Here is a 20,995-nt window from a genome sequence, read left to right on the forward strand (position 1 = left end):
CCCATCACAGCCTACTGTGGCCATTATGCTCCGTTTATTCTTTACTCCTCATCTCTGTGTTGGGTTAACCTTAATGCTATTACCAGTTGCTGCCATCATAAAAATTTACTATTTGGTATGATGTTGATCTGAGGGTATTGGTTCTGTTTCAGAAATAGCATGTAACAAAACAGGCAACGTTTGCTTGAATGCGAAATTCTTAAAAAAATTTTTCTGTGGATAACAATTCCACAGAATATGGAAATAACAATATTTCCCTTAAAATAACAATATTTTAAGGAAAATATTTAATGAATAAAACATTTCACTTGTTGATTTTTCTGCAGGGTTCATTTATATGTAAATAATCATTTTCTTAGGATCCTGCCAGCAGGTTAGACGAGGAATTCTAGGAGAGTACCTTGAAGAATGCTTTTCTGTTACACACTGGCTGTACCACTTAGTAGCTGTGGGATCCTTGGACTCCTGCTTACTCTGTTTATTTGTCTGTACATTAGGGAGGATAGTGTTGCCTACCTCACAGATTGTTAGGAGGGAGTGAACATCTAAATGTGTATGATACGTCCCGGGCCCATGGTAACTGCCGTAAGCGCCAGCTGCTTTACTGTGATGATGATCATCAGGGTTGATCTGCCTTGCGTGTTACTTTGAAGAATGATTGTTCTAGCAAAGGCTCAGCGTGTCCTGTGCTTCTGTGTGAGGTTGCTCACAAAATTAGAATCAGTGTTAAAGACAATCTTATTTTTCATTACCTTAAAAAGAAAATGTCAACTTTTAATTCTTTGGGTGTGGTCCCCCCTTTCCTGTCCTACTGCACTCCTGGCTTCTTCGCCCCTTTACTCAGTGTCTTGCTGCTTCTCTTTCAAAGAACTGACAGCTGTTGTGCCGAAGCTGCATATTGCTGAGCCCTGTCAGTTCTCTCCACGTTTACCCCTAAAATAACTGAGGGCTTACTGCCACCACCCCAGCAGCTCCCCTCACAACTGTCCCTGGCGTCTGTCTGGGCCCTGTCCCACGGGTATTGTCACATCCTGAGGCTCAGCAGTGGAAGTGGCCATTCTTTCTCCTGCTGCTTTTCCCTTCATGCCTGGGTGTGGCAGAAAGATGTGGATCTGCTCAAGGTCAGGAAACATAGGTGCTGATACCTCACTGGGTAGTCTAGGACAGTCACGTGGTTTATGCCATGATTTCTTAATGTTGGAAATGAAGAAGGCTGAGTAAAAAATACAGTATTAACTAGCCCACTGAACCATAAGAAGGTTTAGTTCTTCGTTACTTTGGACACCGTGTTCTTCCTTTCACTGCCCAAGTAATCGGGAGTTAGCTATGACGTAGTTGAATGTTTCTCGGCTGTGATTGAAGGTATTGATGCTTTGCTTCATTTATTTACATAAGGGCAGAGATGTGAAGAAGTCACTGTGAAATCTTAAACTTTCTACAGTGTGGACGAAGCAGGCAGACTCCCACGTACAAAATGAAATAAGTGAACTAAGTCTGGTGGCTGACTGGAGTGTAAACATGTCTCAAGGGGGTGGCTCCTGCTTGTGTCCGGTCAGTGTCCTGTAGGAGTGCAGGTGCAGTGCCGCCAGATAGTTCGAGAGGCTGGAAACACAGATTTTATATGAAGGTTATTTATAATGCTGGCTACTAATTTCTTAAAATTTAAAATACTGTATTTTGTCTAGCAAGACATATCAGGGTGCCACACCTACCCAGCCAGCTGCCAGTGTGAGATCTCTAGGCCAGAGTTTGTATTTGCTGCCTTTAAAAAAAAAAACAAAAAAAAAACCTTGTGGTTTCATATATATTTTGTGATGTTAGTTGATTTATTACATCTATTTGGCTTAAATTCAGGTGTTTGTCATGTTACATATTAAAGTTGTATTATAAATATGGCTTTTTCTTTTAAATCTAGGTTGCTTGGGAGACCCTACAGGAAGAATTTTCTCGCTTTATGACAGAACCAAAAGGAAAAGAACATGATGACATATTTGATAAACTTAAAGAGGCTGTTAAAGAAGAAAGTATTAAACGCCACAAGTGGAATGATTTTGCAGAGGACAGCTTGGTACGTCATTTGTATATTATGGTGTCAGCCTTACGGCTTTATATATTTTCTCAAATTGATACTCTTTTTAGAGGAAGTTGTCTTTATATGACCATTTCAATTAGCTTCTAAATTTAAGATAATGAGGGAAAGACATCTTTATCTGTATATAATCAGCCCTTTAACATTTCTCTGCTATTTCTTTTGTGGCTGTCATTTCAGGGAAAAGTCCAACTTCACAGTAAACAGGCTTCTGTAAACTTCCACAAATTGTCCACTCGCCAATACATGGGCCTGAACTGCAGATGGCTCAGATAGCTGCTGCTTATTTTACTCTTGGTGGTAATGAAAGGAATTAGATGCATTGGTTTTCTGTGGATGAGTCATAAAATATTAGACTCCTAAAATAATGCTAACTACCACATGTTGAATGCTTAAAAGGTGCTAGAAACTCTACAATATATGTTGTAAGCACTATTTTACTTAGTTCTTAAGCAGTCCTATTATTGTCCTTCTCAAAGCCCGAACACAAGCCCTGCTCTAGTTAAAAAGCCCCAGCTCTTGACCTTCACCAAATCCTCCACCTCCAACAGATCTTTTGTTATGGAGAACGTTCTCATCACCATAATTAAACCTGTTTTAGCACCTGCTCTGCTCAGACACTTCAGAGGAGGCACTGTTGAAAGACAAGATGCAACAATTTTATAGAAAAATGCTTATTTCACTGTGGGCTGGTTGTAATTTATTTTTTTTGTAATTTTTAAACAAATACTTGTCTTCATGTTTGAAAACAATATTCATTCTTGTTAAAAACCTTATTAAGATTAGCTTCTTATGAGAATAGTGTCCTTTTTCCCTCTTTTTTTTTTTTTTTTTGAAGACTTTATTTATTAGAGAGTGAAGGAGAGAGCACGAATAGAGGGAGGGGCAGAAGGAAGGGAAGAAGTAGACTCCTCGCTGAGCAGGGAGCCCAATGAGGGGTCTTGATCCCAGCACCCTGGGATTATGACCTGAGCCAAAGGCAGATGCTTAACTGACTGAGCCACCTAGGTGCCTCAGTAGTGTCCTTTTTCATTCATTCGTTCAAAGGTTATAAAATTTAGAAATCAGTTTTCTTATATAACTCATATTGGCTTATGGCCTAGACATTTTAAGCTTCCCTCCTTTACACTTTTCATTGATGTTAACAGTGAGACTGGTTGTTTTTCTCCTCATTTTTTGAAAATGCTAACACAGACAATATGGCAAAAAGGAAAAGTAGTGATCTGAATCATTAACTTCTGAGAACTAGTGCTTTGGGTGCAGATTTATATGTGGCTGCATGTATAATATGCCTCTCTCTGTCTTAGACATAGCCTATTTTATTTGAGATAGGAAAAAATCTTCACTGTTCATTCTTTTGAAAGAAAGGTGACCAATAGGCAGATAATAGGACCTCCTGCACTTGCGTGGGAGGGACATACTTTTATGTTGTTTCAGGTACATCTATTATTTTGTATATTTGATAAGCTGTCAATTTGAATAAAATTACTAAAATGATAAGGCATAAATCAAATTAGCTGTTTTTCTTTCCTTGTTATTTCAGAGGGTCATTCAGCACAATGCTTTAGAAGACCGCTCCATATCTGATAAACAGCAGTGGGATGCAGCTATATATTTTATGGAAGAAGCTCTTCAGGCTCGTCTCAAGGATAGTAAGTAGGGACACAGGTTGTTGAGTTTTGAGTATTCCCAGTGGTGGAGGAGTTATCCAACTTGATAATTGGGGGAAAAATGTTTTTGTTTTTTTTTTTTTTGGAAAAATGTTTTTTAAAAAATAAATAAAATTAATATTTCATAGTCTTTGTCATTAATACCATAGTTAAATATTTTTTGTGTAATTTTTCGGTCAACTGCTTAGTGACTACTGAAAATATTAAAATAGACACATGTTTATATTACTCATTTTTAAAAACTATAATTGAATTGAAGACTCTGTACTTACAGGAACTTTACAAGCAATTACACCTTTCAGAGATTGTAAACATATATACTTAAATTATTTCTTATATATGTACTGTATCAATCATGTATCAGTCGTGTAATCTTTTTGTTTATTTTAACTGATTTTATATTGATCAAGCAGTTTGAAGTAATTAAGAAAATGACTATTTATTAGTAGTTATAATTTTTGTGCTTGGTAAATGACAAAATTCTTGGTGAATTAAAACAATTTTAAAAAATTTTTCTAGCTGAAAACGCAATTGAAAACATGGTAGGTCCAGATTGGAAAAAGAGGTGGTTATACTGGAAGAACCGGACCCAAGAACAGGTAAAAACAAATCTCTGGTCTTATAGAATTTTGTTTAACTCAAGCATTAAAATGTAACTTTTGCATGCCTACAGGCCAATCTTAATAATTTCAAAAGTTTTACATCAGCCTTTTTAAAACATAATGAATCTTTAGAATAAATAGAAAACTATAAAAGAAAGTTTTTTTTTTTTAAAGTGAAGTAGCCGTGTTATTAAAAGGAAAGGGAAATGAACCATGCCCCTTCTGTGGTAGATTACTTTGTTCATTTCAATTCCTGGTTTGAGGTAAAGCGAATACTAAAGCTATGAACAAAAGTTAAAAATGCCAAGGATTTCAGAGGATGTAGAGGGAATATGATTAGAATGAAAGCTATAGCAACTTTTTCTTTCTTTTTTTCTTTTTTTACTTCATCTGTTGTTACCTCTGGATTTTTGTGTTGTTGTCTGTTCAGATATTCTGTTCTTTTGCATTTTTTGCTGTTGTGTGCCCAAAATAGGTGTAAAAATTCAGACAGGAAGTAGAACTGTAGAATTTTTTTATTCAGTAAATATTTAATGAGTATGTCGGAAGAACAAAATGATAAAGGCAAGTATAAGTAACTTGACAGATGAGTTAAATAGAGGAAAGATGTACAGAACATTTAAGGCCCCACTTCCTACCATCTTTGTATTTCTTTTTTTTTTTTTTTTTTAAGGATTTTATTTATTTATTTATGAGAGACACACAGAGAGAGGCAGAAACCCAGGCAGAGGGAGAAGCAGGTTCCCCACAGGGAGCCCGATTAGGGACTCGATCCCGGGACCCCGGAGTCACGCCCTAAGCTGGAGGCAGATTCTCAACCCCTGAGCCACCAGGTGTCTTTGTATTTCTTATTATGGCTTCTCTTCCTATCTAGGATTTAGTTTGACACCACATCTCATTCTTATGTTCATTCCTTAAACAAAAGAGTGAAAACGAGATACAGAACATACATAAATGAAGGAAATAATTCGAAAAAGAGGTGGCATCCAATCCCCTTTCTTTTCTTCAATCTTTGAATCCATGTAGTTAGAGAAAGGAAAACAAGATATGGAATATCAGGAAAGAAAATTTAAAAAGTGGAAAATTACCAAATTACATGTCATGCCTGTTTTCTTACAAATTTTTTGTTTTTGTCTTAAATACAGATTTAAGTTATACAATCAACACCCTATTTTCTTTTAAGTTTCATGCATTTTTTTGTCTCATAATCTATCTGTCTCATAGTCCCAATTTGTCTTAAAAAAGTGAAGGGACAGTCTCCCTCTTCTCTTTTTTCTAATAGGATTCTTGTGGAAAAATGAGTCACTAAGAGACTGCAGAGAGGCCAAGGAAGTGGACAGAGTTAGTGGTTGGATCATGCGTGTTTTCAGGGAGCATCAGTTATCTCTCTCTGCACATGGGCTGAGAGGACGAGGTCTGTCAAAGGGAATTTCTAGGAGATCCATCAGAGGTTTCTGATTTTAAGACTAAAAGACACATTGATTGAAAGGAACTGGGGTGAGGCAGATAAACTCAGAAGAAAAATGGTGTCTGACCATAAAAGCTTAAGGGAAATTAGGCCTAAAGTCTCCAGGATAATCAGTGACGGCAACTCAGCAACTAGTGGCCAATACACTTGGTCTAAACACTCTGAGAGAGAAATAATTCTTAGTTGTAAGTTATTGTCTCAGGAATTTGAATCCAAAAGGAATGTCTGCAAGTAAAGTAGAGGAATTAATTTTAAGATTAAAAAAAAAAAAAAAAAAAAAAAAAGATTAGTGCAGGGATCCGCGGCCTAGGAGAGGAACATGGAAACGCTTCAGAGAAGAGCCTTCCCAGGGGTTCAGGGCAGCCTGCGTAAGACTCTGTGGAACAGAGGCCATCATTGGGCGTAGCGGGAGGGACCTCAGGACCACCTGGGAACGGTTTGTGTGTGTTATGTGTCATTTTCTGTTTCAGAAGAAAGCCCTGCCTGTCAGACCCACTGAATCACATTCTCATTCTCTGACTTTTCTCATCCCTCCCACTCCCTGTTGAAAACCACTATTCTAAACCTCATTCCTGGAGGTTATGGTGAGGAACAGATTCTGGAAGAGGTTGAGACTGTCCCCATGTCTCACGCTGCAAGTTTAGGTGGCTATGTAACAGTTCCTTCTGTCTTTTTGAATGACTGATTTAGTGGAAAAAGACATTTTAGGTCGTCCTGTGTTAAAGATAAGTCTCTGTTCTGAAAATTATTTTGTGCTTTTATGTTGTTACTTTTTCCTTAGTTTTCTAGGGAAAAATCCATCCCTTTGAAACATTCTCACCTTTCCTGAGCTGAACTGTGGTGATCTTGTTCAGGGTGGATGGGAGAGTAGTCTTCTCCTGAACGCTGTGTGGTCAGGGAGCAGGTGCACAGATGGAAGTGAAAACAGGACGAGAGTCGGGGAGTATCATCTAACTGGGAGATTTCCATCTTACTTCAGACCAAGAGCAGACCAAGGAAACTGTAAAATTTCTCTTCTAAATGTCGTGTTTTCAGAGAATATTAGTAGTTTCATTTATAAGCCAGTTATTTGCATTTATATTTTATTCTGTGAGTACTCGGATATCGTAGTTTGCTACAGTTTGGGGCAAAGTGCTGTGCTAGTAGCTTGTTCAGAGTAATCAGTGCATTTGAAGCTAGACTTTTTTTTTTAACATGCAATTTTGAAAGGATTGAAAAGAAAAGATAAACGTGATTTGACACTGCATAAGAATCTTATTTTTTATCTGTCACTACTATGTATCTTTTACTCCTTTGGCCATCAGACTGTGAACAGTTACAGAGAAGAGATTGGAAGTATACTTAAGAATGATAGCCACCTGGCTGGCTCAGTGGGTGGAGCGTGCTACCCTTGATCTAAGGGCTGTAAGCTTGAGCCCCATGTTGGGTGTAGAGATTGCTTTAAAAATAAGACCTTAGGGGTGCCTGGGTGGCTCAGTCTGTTAAGCATCAGCTCAGCTCAGGTCATGATCCATCTGGCTCCCTGGTGGGAAGCCTGGTTCTCCCTCTCTGTCTCTCCGCCCCTTCCCCCTGCTCATGCTCTGTCTTTCATGCTCTTTCTCCCTCAAATAAATAAATAAGATCTCTAAAAAAATAAAATAATCTTAAAGAGAGGGATGATAGACACCTTGCAGAAACAGTCTAAAGCACAATTTTTAATGAAAAGAGTTTTTTTTAAAAATCCAACTATGAATTTCATAGTTATCAAAAAAGACAGCAGGTGCAAGTCCTTACAGTCATCTAGTTCTTAGATACGAGGCATTTATAGAACATTATCTCTCCCCGTGTTCAGGGTCCTTTTTCCTAGACTGACATCCCATCCTAAGGTCAAGAAGCTTACAGAGTAAGGAACCCGGTGAGGTAACTTTGACAATAAAACATTTCAGCAAAAGCGAAATATATAACAAATAAGGCTAAATTTCCTTTTTTTTTTTTTTTTTGCCTTGCCTAAGTCCAACTTCTTCTGCCTTCATAATCCAGAATACACAATATTCTGTATTCATAAGCCAAGATACTATGTTCTTGTTTCCTATGTGGAGCTCGTGTTCCCTGCGGTGCATTAGCAATATATTTATTAAATCTAGGGCTCTGTTTTTATAAGCATTTGCCAAATCATGATCCATTTAAATCACAGTCCTCTTTTAAACAATTTAAAGTTTGTCCATAATGAAACCAAGAGTGAATTGGAGAAGATGCTGAAGTGTAACGAGGAGCACCCAGCCTATCTGGCGAGCGATGAGATAACTACAGTCCGAAAGAACCTTGAATCCCGAGGAGTAGAAGTGGACCCAAGCTTGGTAATACATACTGCTGATGATATGAACTTACTTCCTTAATCTCTGTTTCTTACGGTAAAATGTTACTACTTCTCACACGTTACTTGGATATTTAAGTGCTTGATTTGACTTTGGTCATGTGTACTTTTGCTGACAAAAAACAGTCATTTTCACTGTAGAGAGTAGAGATTTCTTGTTGGTATTTTTTTAAGTGTAATGCTTTATTTGTAAGTGAGGAGATTGAGACTTAGAAAAGTGAGGTGTCTGGGCAAGGTCAGAAAGGAGCTCTGGCAAAAGGGGGTAAAGGCCTGCCACATCTCTGCATCACGCTATCCTCCTTCAGATTGCAAAATACAAGTTCTTCTGTGATAAAATTCACTTATATGTGTGTTTTCTCGGTCAGATGTACCTTATCAAGTATGAGTGGGTTTAGAAAAAATATGAATGTTAAGTTTTTATTAAATTGGATAGTGCCTTAGGGTTCTATCTCATTTTCCTCACTCGGAAAAATATAAGAATAAAAATAATTACAGTTTAGACTATGTTTTACGTCATAATACTTCATGATACTTATTTGGGAAATTAAAAAAGAATAACTTTCTGGGCTTGTGTGCCCCAGTTAGGGTGTAAGGAATCGAAACTTCATTTTAACATTAGCTTAAGTTAACTTAAGTGAAACCCAATTAGAAAAATAATTCTAAGGGGAAAAATAATCATGTAAGAAATTTCAGAACCACACATAAATTCTTTTAGAGATGATCTGTTTCTGCACCTGAGAAATGAGTATACTTAATGTGATTTCCACCAGAGATCGGAACAAGAAAAGAAAGCGGGTAAAACTCAAAGCAGTTCAAGCTGTTACATCTAGCATTATTGATAAGAATTGAAAATGAAACTAAAACTAATGATACATGAAATTATTAGTTGAATGTAAGTTTAATTTATCCACATTTGGACTTTGCCCACATATTAGGATACGAATTGACTGTGTATTTTAATTACTTTTTCTCAGCAAGAAAATCTCAGGTTTTTTCCAAGAGACATTTTGTTCATTGTATTCTATGAAGCTATAAAGTAGTTAGCAAAACGTTATGGCAAGAATAACAGATGGGCTACATGTCAGAGATGTGGATTCTAGCACAGTTTCATCCCATTTGTTAGTAATAATACCTTTAGTAACTAATATAATCTCTGAACGTTTCACTGTTTTCATCCGTCACACAGCATTGATGATATTTGCTATACGTGCTTAACTTTATTAATGTCATGCTCAGAAAAGGCAATGGTGTGAAAGAACCTTGAACACTCTAACAAACCTCATAGTAATGACATTGGGGGGTCATTTTGCTGTGGCAACAATGAAATGTAATAATCAAAAAGGAAATGTTGTATTGATGGACATGGTCTGAGACCAGCTTCCTGGTCCTAACTAACTCTGTCCTTCGATTAGGCTCACAACCTCTTTTCCTTGGGGCTCTTTACCTCTATCCAGGGGAGATGATAATCCCAACCCTACTACTCTGCAGAATGATTCTATGACTACAACAACAATCCTTGTTAAAAACATTGTATATTTGGAAGTACATAAACTTGGTAAGGGGTCAGAGTAGTGGTATATCTAATCTTTGTCTTAAATTTTTTTTTTGAAATGATTAAAAAAGGTTGGAAGAATAATAAAATCACCATTAGTTTTAATTATGTTTTTTATAAGTAACTTCTGTAACTGACCTTTCAGGATATGTTTGGTCAACCTGCAGAGTATCCAGAAACTCTTTGGTTTTTGTTTTCTTTTTTCATTTTAGATTAAGGATACTTGGCACCAAGTTTATAGAAGACACTTCTTAAAAACAGCTCTAAACCATTGTAACCTTTGTCGAAGAGGCTTTTACTACTACCAAAGGCATTTTGTAGATTCTGAGGTAAGGTGTCCAAAAACAAAGGGAAATGCTTTTAGTGATTGTTGTTTAGATGCTTAAAAGTAAAAAGTAGCTTTAGCATTAGTTTTAAGTCCTTTGATCTACTGGGAAAAGCATATGTGGGTTATGAAGAATACCCTAACTCTTATCTTTTCTGAGGTATTTACCAGTTTATATTTTACACACTAAAAGATTGTGTATGCAGATAATAGGCATTAAACCACTTTTTAAATTTTTTTTAAGAATTAGCTTTTTATATCAGAAAATAATATGTTCTCATGGAAATGCAATAAAAAAATGTAAAAAACATTTCAAAAGGACGTAGCCAGTTATTTTAATATTCCTTATTAATGAATAAGTCACTTATAATCCCCTGACCTAGGAGTAATTTTAATTAATATTTTATGTGTATGTTCAACTCTTTTTATATACTGTGTATCTGCATGTGTATGACAATAACAATCCATTTGGGTAGTGGAAATCCTACTGTAAAAACAATTTTTTGTTGTGCTTTTCCTGTATATTGTAATTCTTTCTTTATATCATTAAAATCTGCTTGCTTAAAAGAAGTATATAAAGTTGTACATTGTTTAATGCCACGTTTCACAGAGTAACCCCTAGGTGGCAGCAGACTGATTGTGTTTTGAGCATTTTCTTACAAGCAGAAACGCTTTTTTAGAGTATCATTCTGAAAGAGCTATTCAGCAGTGATCTTATTTGAGACCCGTAAAATGCTTTTGAGTTTTCTACAACTTAAAATAAATTTTTATTTAAACATACTTGTGTAAAAAGTGGCAAGTTTTTTGCCTAATTGTTGAAAAGACCTCTTTACAGAATAAGCTTCTTTTAAAACATATCATTAATTTATTTTTTTACAGCTGCATTACAAGACTGGCTTGAGTGCACAAAGAAAAGAGGTTAACCTAAGGGTGTATTTAAGCTAACATGGTTGTTAACTGAAACTAAATAAAAATTAAGGTTATATCCTGTGATTTTCTACTTGTATATAAATCATGAAATTCTTTACTTCTCAAATTGATTTGCTTTGTCATTGGAATCAAAACAAACCTCTATAGGTGAGGGGCAGTTTGAAGCCAAATCATGCAGAAGTTCATTGACCTGCAGAAAAGATTCAGTGGCTTATATCTTCAATAGGGATGTATAGGGGCACCTGGGTGACTCAGTCGGTTAAGCATCTGCCTTCGGCTCAGGTCCCAGTGTCCTAAGGTTGAGCCTTGCGTTGGGCTCCCTGCTTAGATTCTCCCTCCACCCCTGTCATTCCCTCCACTTGTGTTCTCTGGCTCTCTCTGTCAAATAAATAAATAAAATCTTAAAAGAAAAAAAAAAGGAATATATGTATTAGGTAAAAAAACATAAAAAGAATATATATATTAGTTAGGTCTGAGATTTTTAAAGTTTAGGGTGTAGATAATAGCCTAATTTAGTAGTTGTGTGTGTTTATGGTCGTAGTTTTCATTTTTAAATTTGCATCTGTAATCTTCATTTCCTAAATTTCAGTTGGAATGCAATGATGTCGTCTTGTTTTGGCGAATACAGCGCATGCTTGCTATCACTGCAAATACTTTAAGGCAGCAACTTACAAACACTGAAGGTAAGCTACAGAGGTATATCACTTTCTAATTCTAACATCAAAAAAATAGCAATAGCATTCATTTTTAATAAACAGATATCAAAGTGATTCTTTAAAAATAGATTCACTGGGGGCACCTAAGATGGCTCGGTTGATTAAGCCTCTAACTCTTGGTTTCAGCTCAGGTTATGATCTGAGTCTTGAGGTTTTGCCCCAAGTTGGCAGGGATTCTACTTGAGATTTTCTCCTTCCCTTTCCTTCTGTCCCACCCTCCACGCACACACATGCGTGCTGTCTCTCTCTTGCAAATAATAAATTTAAATGAAAACAAATTTGTTAGAAAAATTGAAAATTATCATCTGCCCATAAAATATTAATGAAAGTAAATCATAATTGGAAAAAATGGGAGATAAAACATACCAGGAGTCTCCCTTCATTACACAAAAACCGTTAGAAAAGGACTCCTAAGCATCACTTAAGTTTTTTGGGGGGAAATCTGCACTTCTTTAAAGTGTTAGGACTTGAGAATATGACTTTCTCTGAGAATATTAGATTCATGTTGGACAAAAGTACTATATAACAGGTAGAGATTTTCCCTATAGCTGTGAGAAATCTGAACTCTGTAAGTCTGACATGAGAAAAATCCAAACTTACTCTCCATGTATTGCTAATGTATCCTCCATATGCATTCATAATAACGATGCTCCTCAAGTTTTTGTTTACTTTGAACAGTCAGGCGACTAGAGAAAAACGTGAAAGAGGTGTTGGAAGATTTTGCTGAAGACAGTGAAAAGAAGGTAAAACTGCTCACTGGCAAACGAGTTCAGCTGGCTGAAGACCTCAGTAAGTAGTTCTGCCCGCCCTCTGCCCCATGCTGCCTTTTCTCTTTCCTCATTTCCATTATTCGTTCATCCATTTAATTGCAAACTATAGAAGCGTATACAAAGAACTTTCTTTCCATGAACTATTTGCAAGAAAGTTGCTGACCTGTCGCCCCATCACTTTCAAGTACTTTAAGGTGTATTTCTTAGAAACAAGGATTTCTTTTCCTAGCAACCATTCCAGATCAGGATGTTGACGCTGATACATTGCTGCATCTAATTTTCAGACCCCATTCAAGTATCCTGTGTCGTCCTAGTATTGTCCTTTTGTGTAAGAAGATGTTCATGCTCAGCCTGTGCTTTCCTTGATCCAGCTTCCTTTTTCTGGAGAATGGTATTTAGAAGTCAAGAGTAGGAAGCTAGATGTGCTGATTGTTACTGGACTATCACTGTTCACAGACTCTCAGTGGAAAGAGCTGGGGAACAGATTTTTGCCTGCATTCAGGTCTCTGTGCATGCGTGTATACATGTGTGGAGACACGTCCACACATTTATATCTCTATTTCTAATCACAAGTATATGTCTGTGTTAGAAACCCTAAGTTAACAATGATACTTTCCATTATAATTTGGTAGCTCAGGGTTCATCCTAGTAGTCTCCTTTTTCTTTGAGGAAAGAGAAATCTGGCTCCCAGCTCTCCTTAATATATTTACTTACTTTGATCAGCCTTCCCGTATGTATGCAGACTTGTCACTGTCCCCTTCGTTGCACAAGCATCCCTTTTGCCCTGTATTGACACCCCTTTTACCTCATGCAGGCTCGGATACCCCGTGCCATGTTACCCTTCTTCACAGACTCCTTTTCAGGGAGCTCATGCACTGGCACTGTGTAGTAGGCAGATCCCCCTTTTATCCTTCCTGCCTCTTCCCCTGCGCCAGGACCTCCTGAAGCCAGGCCATGCTTTTGTAGTGGACTCCCTCTTCATCCTACATGTGCTCCAGAACTCTGCACCCGACTGGACTGCCCTGCTACATGGATACTCCCCCACTACTGGGCCACGTCACCACCCCACGTGACACCCTCTTCAACCGGGTCAGGCGTTACGCCTACGCTGGCCCATAGGGCTGTCCCTTCCATCACCCGTCCCCTGCCCCCAACCTAACTTGGCCTTACTGATCACTTGGTCTCTCTCTGGAGACGTTTGGTTCTTCCTGAATGCTGGTGTTCCTAGCTTTAAGGTATTTGAGTTGCATGTTAAGATTTACTTAGATCTTTGAGAACCCAAGGAAATCTCAGAAAGAGTAGGGTTAAATAAAAATAAAAACACTGAGGTTGGTGCTTCGGTTTGAGCTTACCTCGTTTATTACAAGCTTCCCCTCATTTAATTTTACCAAACAGTATTTTTCCTTTCAGCATATACTTAAATTTACCATCTTAGGAGTTTTCCGGTATGTAAGAGAAAGCAGATACGGAATAAGAAGAAGTTCCTCACATTTGAAAATCATTTCTAATCTGAAGTTAGGTCACTACAATACGCTCCCTAGAGTATCCGAGAGAAACCAGTGGTTTTCCTGTCGAAACCCTGCCCCCCCGCCCCCCCACCCCCACCAGGCCTCAGCAGCGTGCTCCTCCACCACCGTCGCCTCCTCTGTTAGCTCGTCATTTGCTGTCTTTTCTGCCCTTTCTTCCCTTAATCTTTATTTTGAAATGTATCTTATTTTAGTTCATTTTCTGTTTTCTGTTGCTTTTCTTTTTGTTTCTTTCATGCCACTTGATCAGAGTAAGTTTGTGCTAACTCGTAGAAGATCTGTGTTTGTGCACTGCCGTTCACTAGCTGTGTTCCCTTAGGCACGTTATCTCTCAGAGCCTTAGCATCTTTGTAAAAATGACTCCAGTTAGTTATTATATTACTAGGAGGGGCTTTGGGAAAATAACTTCAAAAACCACTTGCAAGTCCCTGCCTCACAAGTTTATGCTTTGTTAGTGCTGTTCCAGGAAGAGGTGTGCCAGTGTCGTAGGTGTACGGACATATTTCTTTTGTATCCCTCAGGACATGATTATCAGACCGTGAAATACTTCACTGTATTTTACTAGCATATGTAATTTTAAGTAATTAAAAACAATGTATCTTTTATGTTTTCTAAGAGAGCTTTATACAACCCCATTACTTTGCAGTCCCAATTTGATAATTAAAAAAAAAAAAGTATATCGGTAACACAGATTTGTGCCCATCAAGCCAAGACTTACGTTATCCTGCTTTTTTTCCCGAGAAAGTACTCCTGTGACTTCCTTGGAATGATTTACTATAAAATTATGGTTGTGTTAATGTACCAAATAATGTCGTTGACAGGAAGTGTTTCACCAGTGACTCGGCTTCATCTTCACAGTAAAGGAGATGAGCCTTGATGTGGTCCATTAGTTGGAGCAGAATCTTGGGAGTACCGTTTCCGTACTGTTTATCTTTCATGTAACACTTAAGGATATGACCTTGGATCCCTTTAGCCAGACAATTTAGCTTTAACAGTAACTACTGTATTACTTGGATCGAAGTTTTTATTTATTTATTTATTTTTTAAGATTTATTTACTTATTTATTCAGAGAGAGATAGAGGCAGAGACACAGGCAGAGGAGGAGAAGCAGGCTCCGTGCCGGAAGCCTGATGTGGGACTCGATCCCGGGTCCCCAGGATCACACCCCAGGCTGCAGGCGGCGCTAAACTGCTGTGCCACCAGGGCTGCCCTGGATCGAAGTTTTTAGTATAGCATATTCAGTTAGAATATAGCGTGTTAATGGAATTTAGAGAAAGGAGTTTTTACCTCAATTTCAGAATAGTACAGAGTAGAGTATTGTGGGGGAAAGTTTGGTCCATCATATTTTTTGCCAGTCTTATTAAACCTGCTCCATTTTAAATCTTTTTACCACTTTACTTTGGATATTCACTGATTGTCTTGAGTTAGGAAAATCAAAGAAACAAGAGCCCACCCCTTCTAGTCTCGAGAAGAAGTCCAACATAAGAACCAGGCCTCTTTGGAGAGGTGGACTCCATACCTGGAACAAGAAAAGGTTAGGATGAACCTGGAGCATTCTAAGGTGACAAAGTAAGGAAGTATTTGAAGGATGATAGGGATGTCAGCAAGGTGCAAAAGCCAGCTTGAAAAGGCTCCCGCTGGCCAAAAGTAGGACAATTTGAGTATCAAAGTAAATAATGACAGTACAAATTATAACACACTAAATAAAATAGGATTCCACAAATTGATAATTATATAAATGGATTATATAAATAAATGAACAGAATCAGTGATGAGGAACGCAAAGTATCTCCACACAAAATAATTTAAAAAGGAAAAAGAGTAACTTTACAATGGAGAAGCCTGGCAATAACCACCTTCATCAAGCTGTCAGAGTTAATATTCTCGGTAACAGTCGAATCAGAACCATTCCACCTTGCAGAATGCAGTGAAAAAAAAAAAAAAACTCAACAACACTTCTTAGATATTTTTGCCAAAGATGTGTAACTTAAACTTAAATCCAATTATGAAGATACATCAGATGAACCCAAACTGAGGCACAGTCTGTAGAATAAGTAGCGTGTAATCTTCAAATGTGTCAAGACCATGAGAAACCAGAAAATAGTGAGGAACTATTCCAGGTCAAAGGAGACTAAAGAACATGAAAACAAACAGTGTGTGATCCTGACCCTGATCTTGTTGTTCTGTAGGACATTAATGGGACAGTTGGTAAAACTTGAATGGGATGTTACATGGTAGTGATACATTAGTGTTAATTTTTAAATTTTTATTGTTAAATTGAGATTGCTTAGGAAGATATCTTTATTTATAGCTAGAACACAGTACAATATTTGGGGTTTATGGGATGTAATGACCATAAATTATTCAGGAAAAATATGTTCTTTGTAGTGTTCTTAACACTTTTCTCCATATCTGAAATTATTTTTATGTAAAAAGAGTAAAAAATGGTTTGATTTTATTTTTTTAACTGGATTTGCTTACATAAATGGATCATGGTCATATGAAAATGATTTAGAAAAAATGAGAATTTAAAAACTATGATCTCTGAATAAGTTGGAAGGTGGTGAGTACCTCTTGGACAATTTTTTTTTTTTTTTTTTAAGTAGGCTCCACATCCAGCGTGAGGCTCGAACTCATGACCCTAACATGAAGAGTCACATGCTCTACTGATTTAGCCAGTCAGGCGCCGCACCTCCTGTATAGCTCTTCTTTCCACCTTAATTCCTTATTTGCATTATCTAATTACACTTAGAACTATCTAGTGTTGAAATATGCCCATTATGACCTTGATGAAATACTTTTGACTTTGTAGCAAACTTTATTTCGAAGGATTTTTTAATAGATATTTAAATACAACATCAACTTAGATAGAACCTATTTGGATTTCCAGTATAATTTGTAATAATGTGTTTAATCTCTTTATTGAAACAGACTATATGTTTAAATGCTTTCTTTGAAGAGGGAAAGATTAGTATAGAATATAGCTCAATTCAGATTTTTCTTTTCATAATGAGCTGTTTTATGATTTATAAAATCTATTTTATAATTGTCATCATGTAAAACAACTGATAATGCTAACATCTCATAGACATTTTGGAATTTGTTCTCTGTCCCTCCCTGGAAATGGAATATCTGGGCACTGGTAACAATTGCTGAGTTTCAGCAAAACAGCATGGAATTCTTTTATTACTTGTTATATGAATGTTGTGTCAACTGTTAACTAAGTTATTGTTAGTTTGGGACCTTTATATCAATTGCTTGGGAGTGAGAGCTTAGGTTTCTTTCTTTCTTATTCACTAAAGCCCGAATTATTCTTCATTCTCTGTGTACATAATCAAAGAATCATTGAGACCGAGGACTTAAGGGGGCATCACAAGTCATTTAGATCACTAAGATGTATAGTCTTTCCCTTACTTTACAATGCATTTCTTTTCAAATTTATATCAAAACTTGAAACTGTTTATGAATGTGAGTTAGTATTTAGATACTTTTCCTGTGCCAGGTATTAGCTTGTATGCCTTGTATGCGTTCTCATAGGTACAGTCATTTTCTTATTTTATAAAGAAATGGAAACCTTGAAACACGTAGTGGTAAACACGTAAGTGGTAAAGCCAAGATTTGAGTCCAGGCCTTTTAACTACTGTGCCAAGATAACTCGAGAAAAGTTAAGCCTTTGAGAAATATAATTACCTAAAATATAGTCCTTTGCGTTTGGAAGCTTATAGTTAACAGTGTCCTTTATGAAGTGGGTCAGAAAAGCATAGTATTAGTCATTTAACATTTAAACTTTCAAATGATATCAAAACTGATAGAACATCTAGATAAGGAAGGAACGCTAAAGTGTAAACCAAGCCACTGACCAGACTGAAGAAAGGTAATTTATGACCTGTAAACATCTCAAGTTGTACACTATCGAACTCTCCCGTAATTAGGTAGTGTGTAAGTTGCCCAGAATTCAGACACAACTTTTCAATGTGACGTGTTCATGCTTAGAGTCTTAAGATCTAGTTTTAACAGATAGAGAATCTTTACTTGAGCATAAAGATTGGTGAGGGTTTTGGTTTTTCATTTTTGTTTTTGTGGTGGTTTTATGCTAGGAGTGTTGAAATGTGTGATAATAGGCTTCAATTTATTGCTTCCTACTTCTTGTCTTTACACGAATTGAAGATGTGCTTCAGTAAAAATTGAGAAACTTCCTATTTCTATCTCATTCCCTAATGAAATGTGCAACAATGATAAACTCCTTTACTTGGGCTTGCCACTGCACAGGCTTATTTTATTTTAATTATACAGTTTGATGTCCTTAATGTTAAAAATAGTATAGCTTATACAGCCTAGCAAATTAGAATTTTCCAATATCCGCAGCTTTTTTCTCCTGCAGTTAATTTGCTCTGCTGACTCCCTACGCGAGGTGGCAACAGCTGGCCTTTCACTGGAGCCCGGGGATTAGGGAGCAGGAGTCACAGCAGCGTGCTCGGCCTCTCGCCTCTGTTGACTGTTCTTTATTGTTTGATGCCTGGGCATCTCCCAGACAGCCAGCAATTGTTTCTTAAAACTTAAAGTTTGTTTCTCTTGGGAGTATACAATGCTGGTGGGGCTTGTCTTTGTGTCTCTTCACTTTCCCAGTCTCCTCTTATAATCCATCCTGTGCTTTCTCTTGATAATGAGAAAAGAGCAAAGTTACCAGCTTTGTATCTCAGTGTGCATAAGATTCAGTTTTGACTCTGAAAACATAAATGGAAATTTTATTTTTCTCTGAGCATCAGATATTTACTAACAGAAATCATTATTAAACGGAAAACTTTGTCCATTATTAGTATGTTAGTATATTTTTGAAATTATGGTGATAAAAAGGGCGTGACAGTAGAATGAACCATTACTGCCATTTTAAAAGCTAAAATTGGGAGAGAAATGCACCATAGCTGCTTAAGTCCAGAAAGATCCTTTATTGGTACAGCGTCGGGAATAGAATCATTGGTATTGTAATACCATTGTATGGTGACAGATGGTAGCTAAGCTTGTGGTGCCCACAGAATAGCATAGACTTGTCACATCACTATGTTGTACACCTGAAACTAATGTAACATTCTGTGTCAACTATACTTCAATTAAAATTTTCTTAAAGATTTTTTTTTTTATTAGATCTAAAACATAATTCTAAGGGTGCCTGGGTGGCGCGGTCAGTTAAGAGCTGACTCTTGATTTCAGCTCAGGTCATGATCTCAGGGTCCTGGGATGAAGCCCCACGTAGGGCTCCGCACTCAGCGGGGAGTCTGCTCCAAAAGGATTCTCTCTCCCTTTCCATCTGTCCCTCCCCCAATGTGTGTGTGCACGCTCTCTCTCTCCCTCTCAAATAAATAAATCTTAAAAAAAAAAAAAAAAACCCACTGCAATAAATAAATAAATAAAGCACGATTCTAATTTATAGGATCGTTAAGAAATATATCTCTGTGCCATGTTAAAACTTGAGTAAAAAGTAGTCAGAACATATCTAGATGGAACCCTCAGCCAGAATGATTTTGTTGTTCTTTATTTAGAGAAGAAGAATATCAGGATACTCTCAAATTTAATTTCTGTTGGTTACTCCACATTCCTAAACTTCTCGCAAACCTGCCATATCCTTGAAAGTCATTATGGATGAAAATAGTGGCCATGAGGTAGTGTGAGACTGAAAATTATCCTACAAAGTGATCATTATACTCAGAATCTGGAAGTTAAAGTTATGGAAAAGAGAACTCCTATTTAAAACTATTTTTCTGGGGGTAGGGCTCTGGCATACAAATTTTAACAAGTTTCCATAGGGGATTTTTGCTGGGTACCACCCACCCTTCTGCCTCCAAGTCCACACTTAAGAGAATTCTTCCTATTTACAGGAATAAAAATTGTCATTTTATTAATTGGGATAAAATCGACATATCTTCTTTTAGAGGAGTCTTAGAAACTGCGTGACTGTTGAAAATTGGGTAATTATTTGAACTCTGTCTGAAGTAGCATATTCATTTTGTGTCTGTGTAACCAGAGAAAATTAACCTTAAAGAGGTTTGAAAAAGGAACAGGTGGCATTGAATTGTAGAAATCTAGGTACATAGGCCAGATTTTTTATAAAGACACAATCACGGAGAATAGAGTAAGGTGCCCTGGAGAGAAAACTTGGAGTGTAAGAACTGTAACCCCTGTAGTTTCACTTATATCTGACTACCGTTACTGCATTTCTTTGGCCAATAATTGTAATTTCTCCTGACATCTGGCACATTTCTGAGCCGTCTTTTCCCTTTGTCTCCTTTTCATGTCTCTCACTGTGTCTTCTTCCAGACTATTATCACTTACTCAACCAGGATTTTTCCTCCTTGCTACTTATTTACCTTCCTCCAGTGATTAAAAACCTTACCAGTATTGTTTAATTGAGCAGAAGGCAGACTTCCCACCGTAAGCAACTGTAGATCAACTGAAATAACCAGTTTAAGAAAGAAAAATTTGAGGGGCACCTGGGTGGCTCCTCCGTCAGTTAAGTGCTTACCTTTAGCTCAAGTGTTGATCCCAGGGTCCACGGCCCTGTGTCGTGTGTGGTCCTGCCCGCCCCCCCTCCCCACCGCCTCCCTGCCCAGCAGGGAGTCTGCTTCTCCCTCTGCCCCTCCCCCTGCTTGTGTGCATTCTCTCTCTCTCTCTCAAAATAAATTTTAAAAATTCATGTGTATTTATTGTTCTGCTAAAGTGATACAATTCTTGCATAAATTCACCTTACTTTGTATGGTATGTGTGGTATGTTCCGTGCCCCCCCCCCCAGCCCCACTCCCCTTACAAAGGAGGAAGAAGGAAGCTCACTCTTCTCCTAAGGAACTTTCTAACCCTCTGTCCTGCCAGAAAGCAGGAAAGCCACCATATCGTTTCTCTTGTAGAGCAGCTTGCATTTGCTGCGTTCACCCGTCTCCACCCGCCCACTCCCCTGCTGACACCCTGTGATACGACTTTCATTCCTAATGAAACCACTTCCTT

At 37.4% G+C, this 20,995-nt stretch overlaps 1 protein-coding gene across 4 annotated transcripts in view; it reads left to right on the plus strand.

The window, feature by feature from the left end:
* OPA1 (OPA1 mitochondrial dynamin like GTPase) overlaps nt 1-20,995 on the plus strand; it is an 86,963-nt gene that overhangs the window by 48,248 nt on the left and 17,720 nt on the right. For all 4 annotated transcript variants that reach the window (XM_041734367.1, XM_041734369.1, XM_041734368.1 and 1 more), the window contains 7 exons: nt 1,916-2,068; nt 3,633-3,741; nt 4,279-4,358; nt 8,025-8,165; nt 9,947-10,063; nt 11,579-11,672; nt 12,384-12,494. In XM_041734367.1, the coding sequence (XP_041590301.1) occupies nt 1,916-2,068; nt 3,633-3,741; nt 4,279-4,358; nt 8,025-8,165; nt 9,947-10,063; nt 11,579-11,672; nt 12,384-12,494 (805 nt within the window). The remainder of the gene's footprint in view (nt 1-1,915; nt 2,069-3,632; nt 3,742-4,278; nt 4,359-8,024; nt 8,166-9,946; nt 10,064-11,578; nt 11,673-12,383; nt 12,495-20,995) is intronic.

This window comes from Vulpes lagopus, chromosome 19 (genome assembly GCF_018345385.1).
Source record: "Vulpes lagopus strain Blue_001 chromosome 19, ASM1834538v1, whole genome shotgun sequence".
NCBI classification, from domain to species: domain Eukaryota; kingdom Metazoa; phylum Chordata; class Mammalia; order Carnivora; family Canidae; genus Vulpes; species Vulpes lagopus.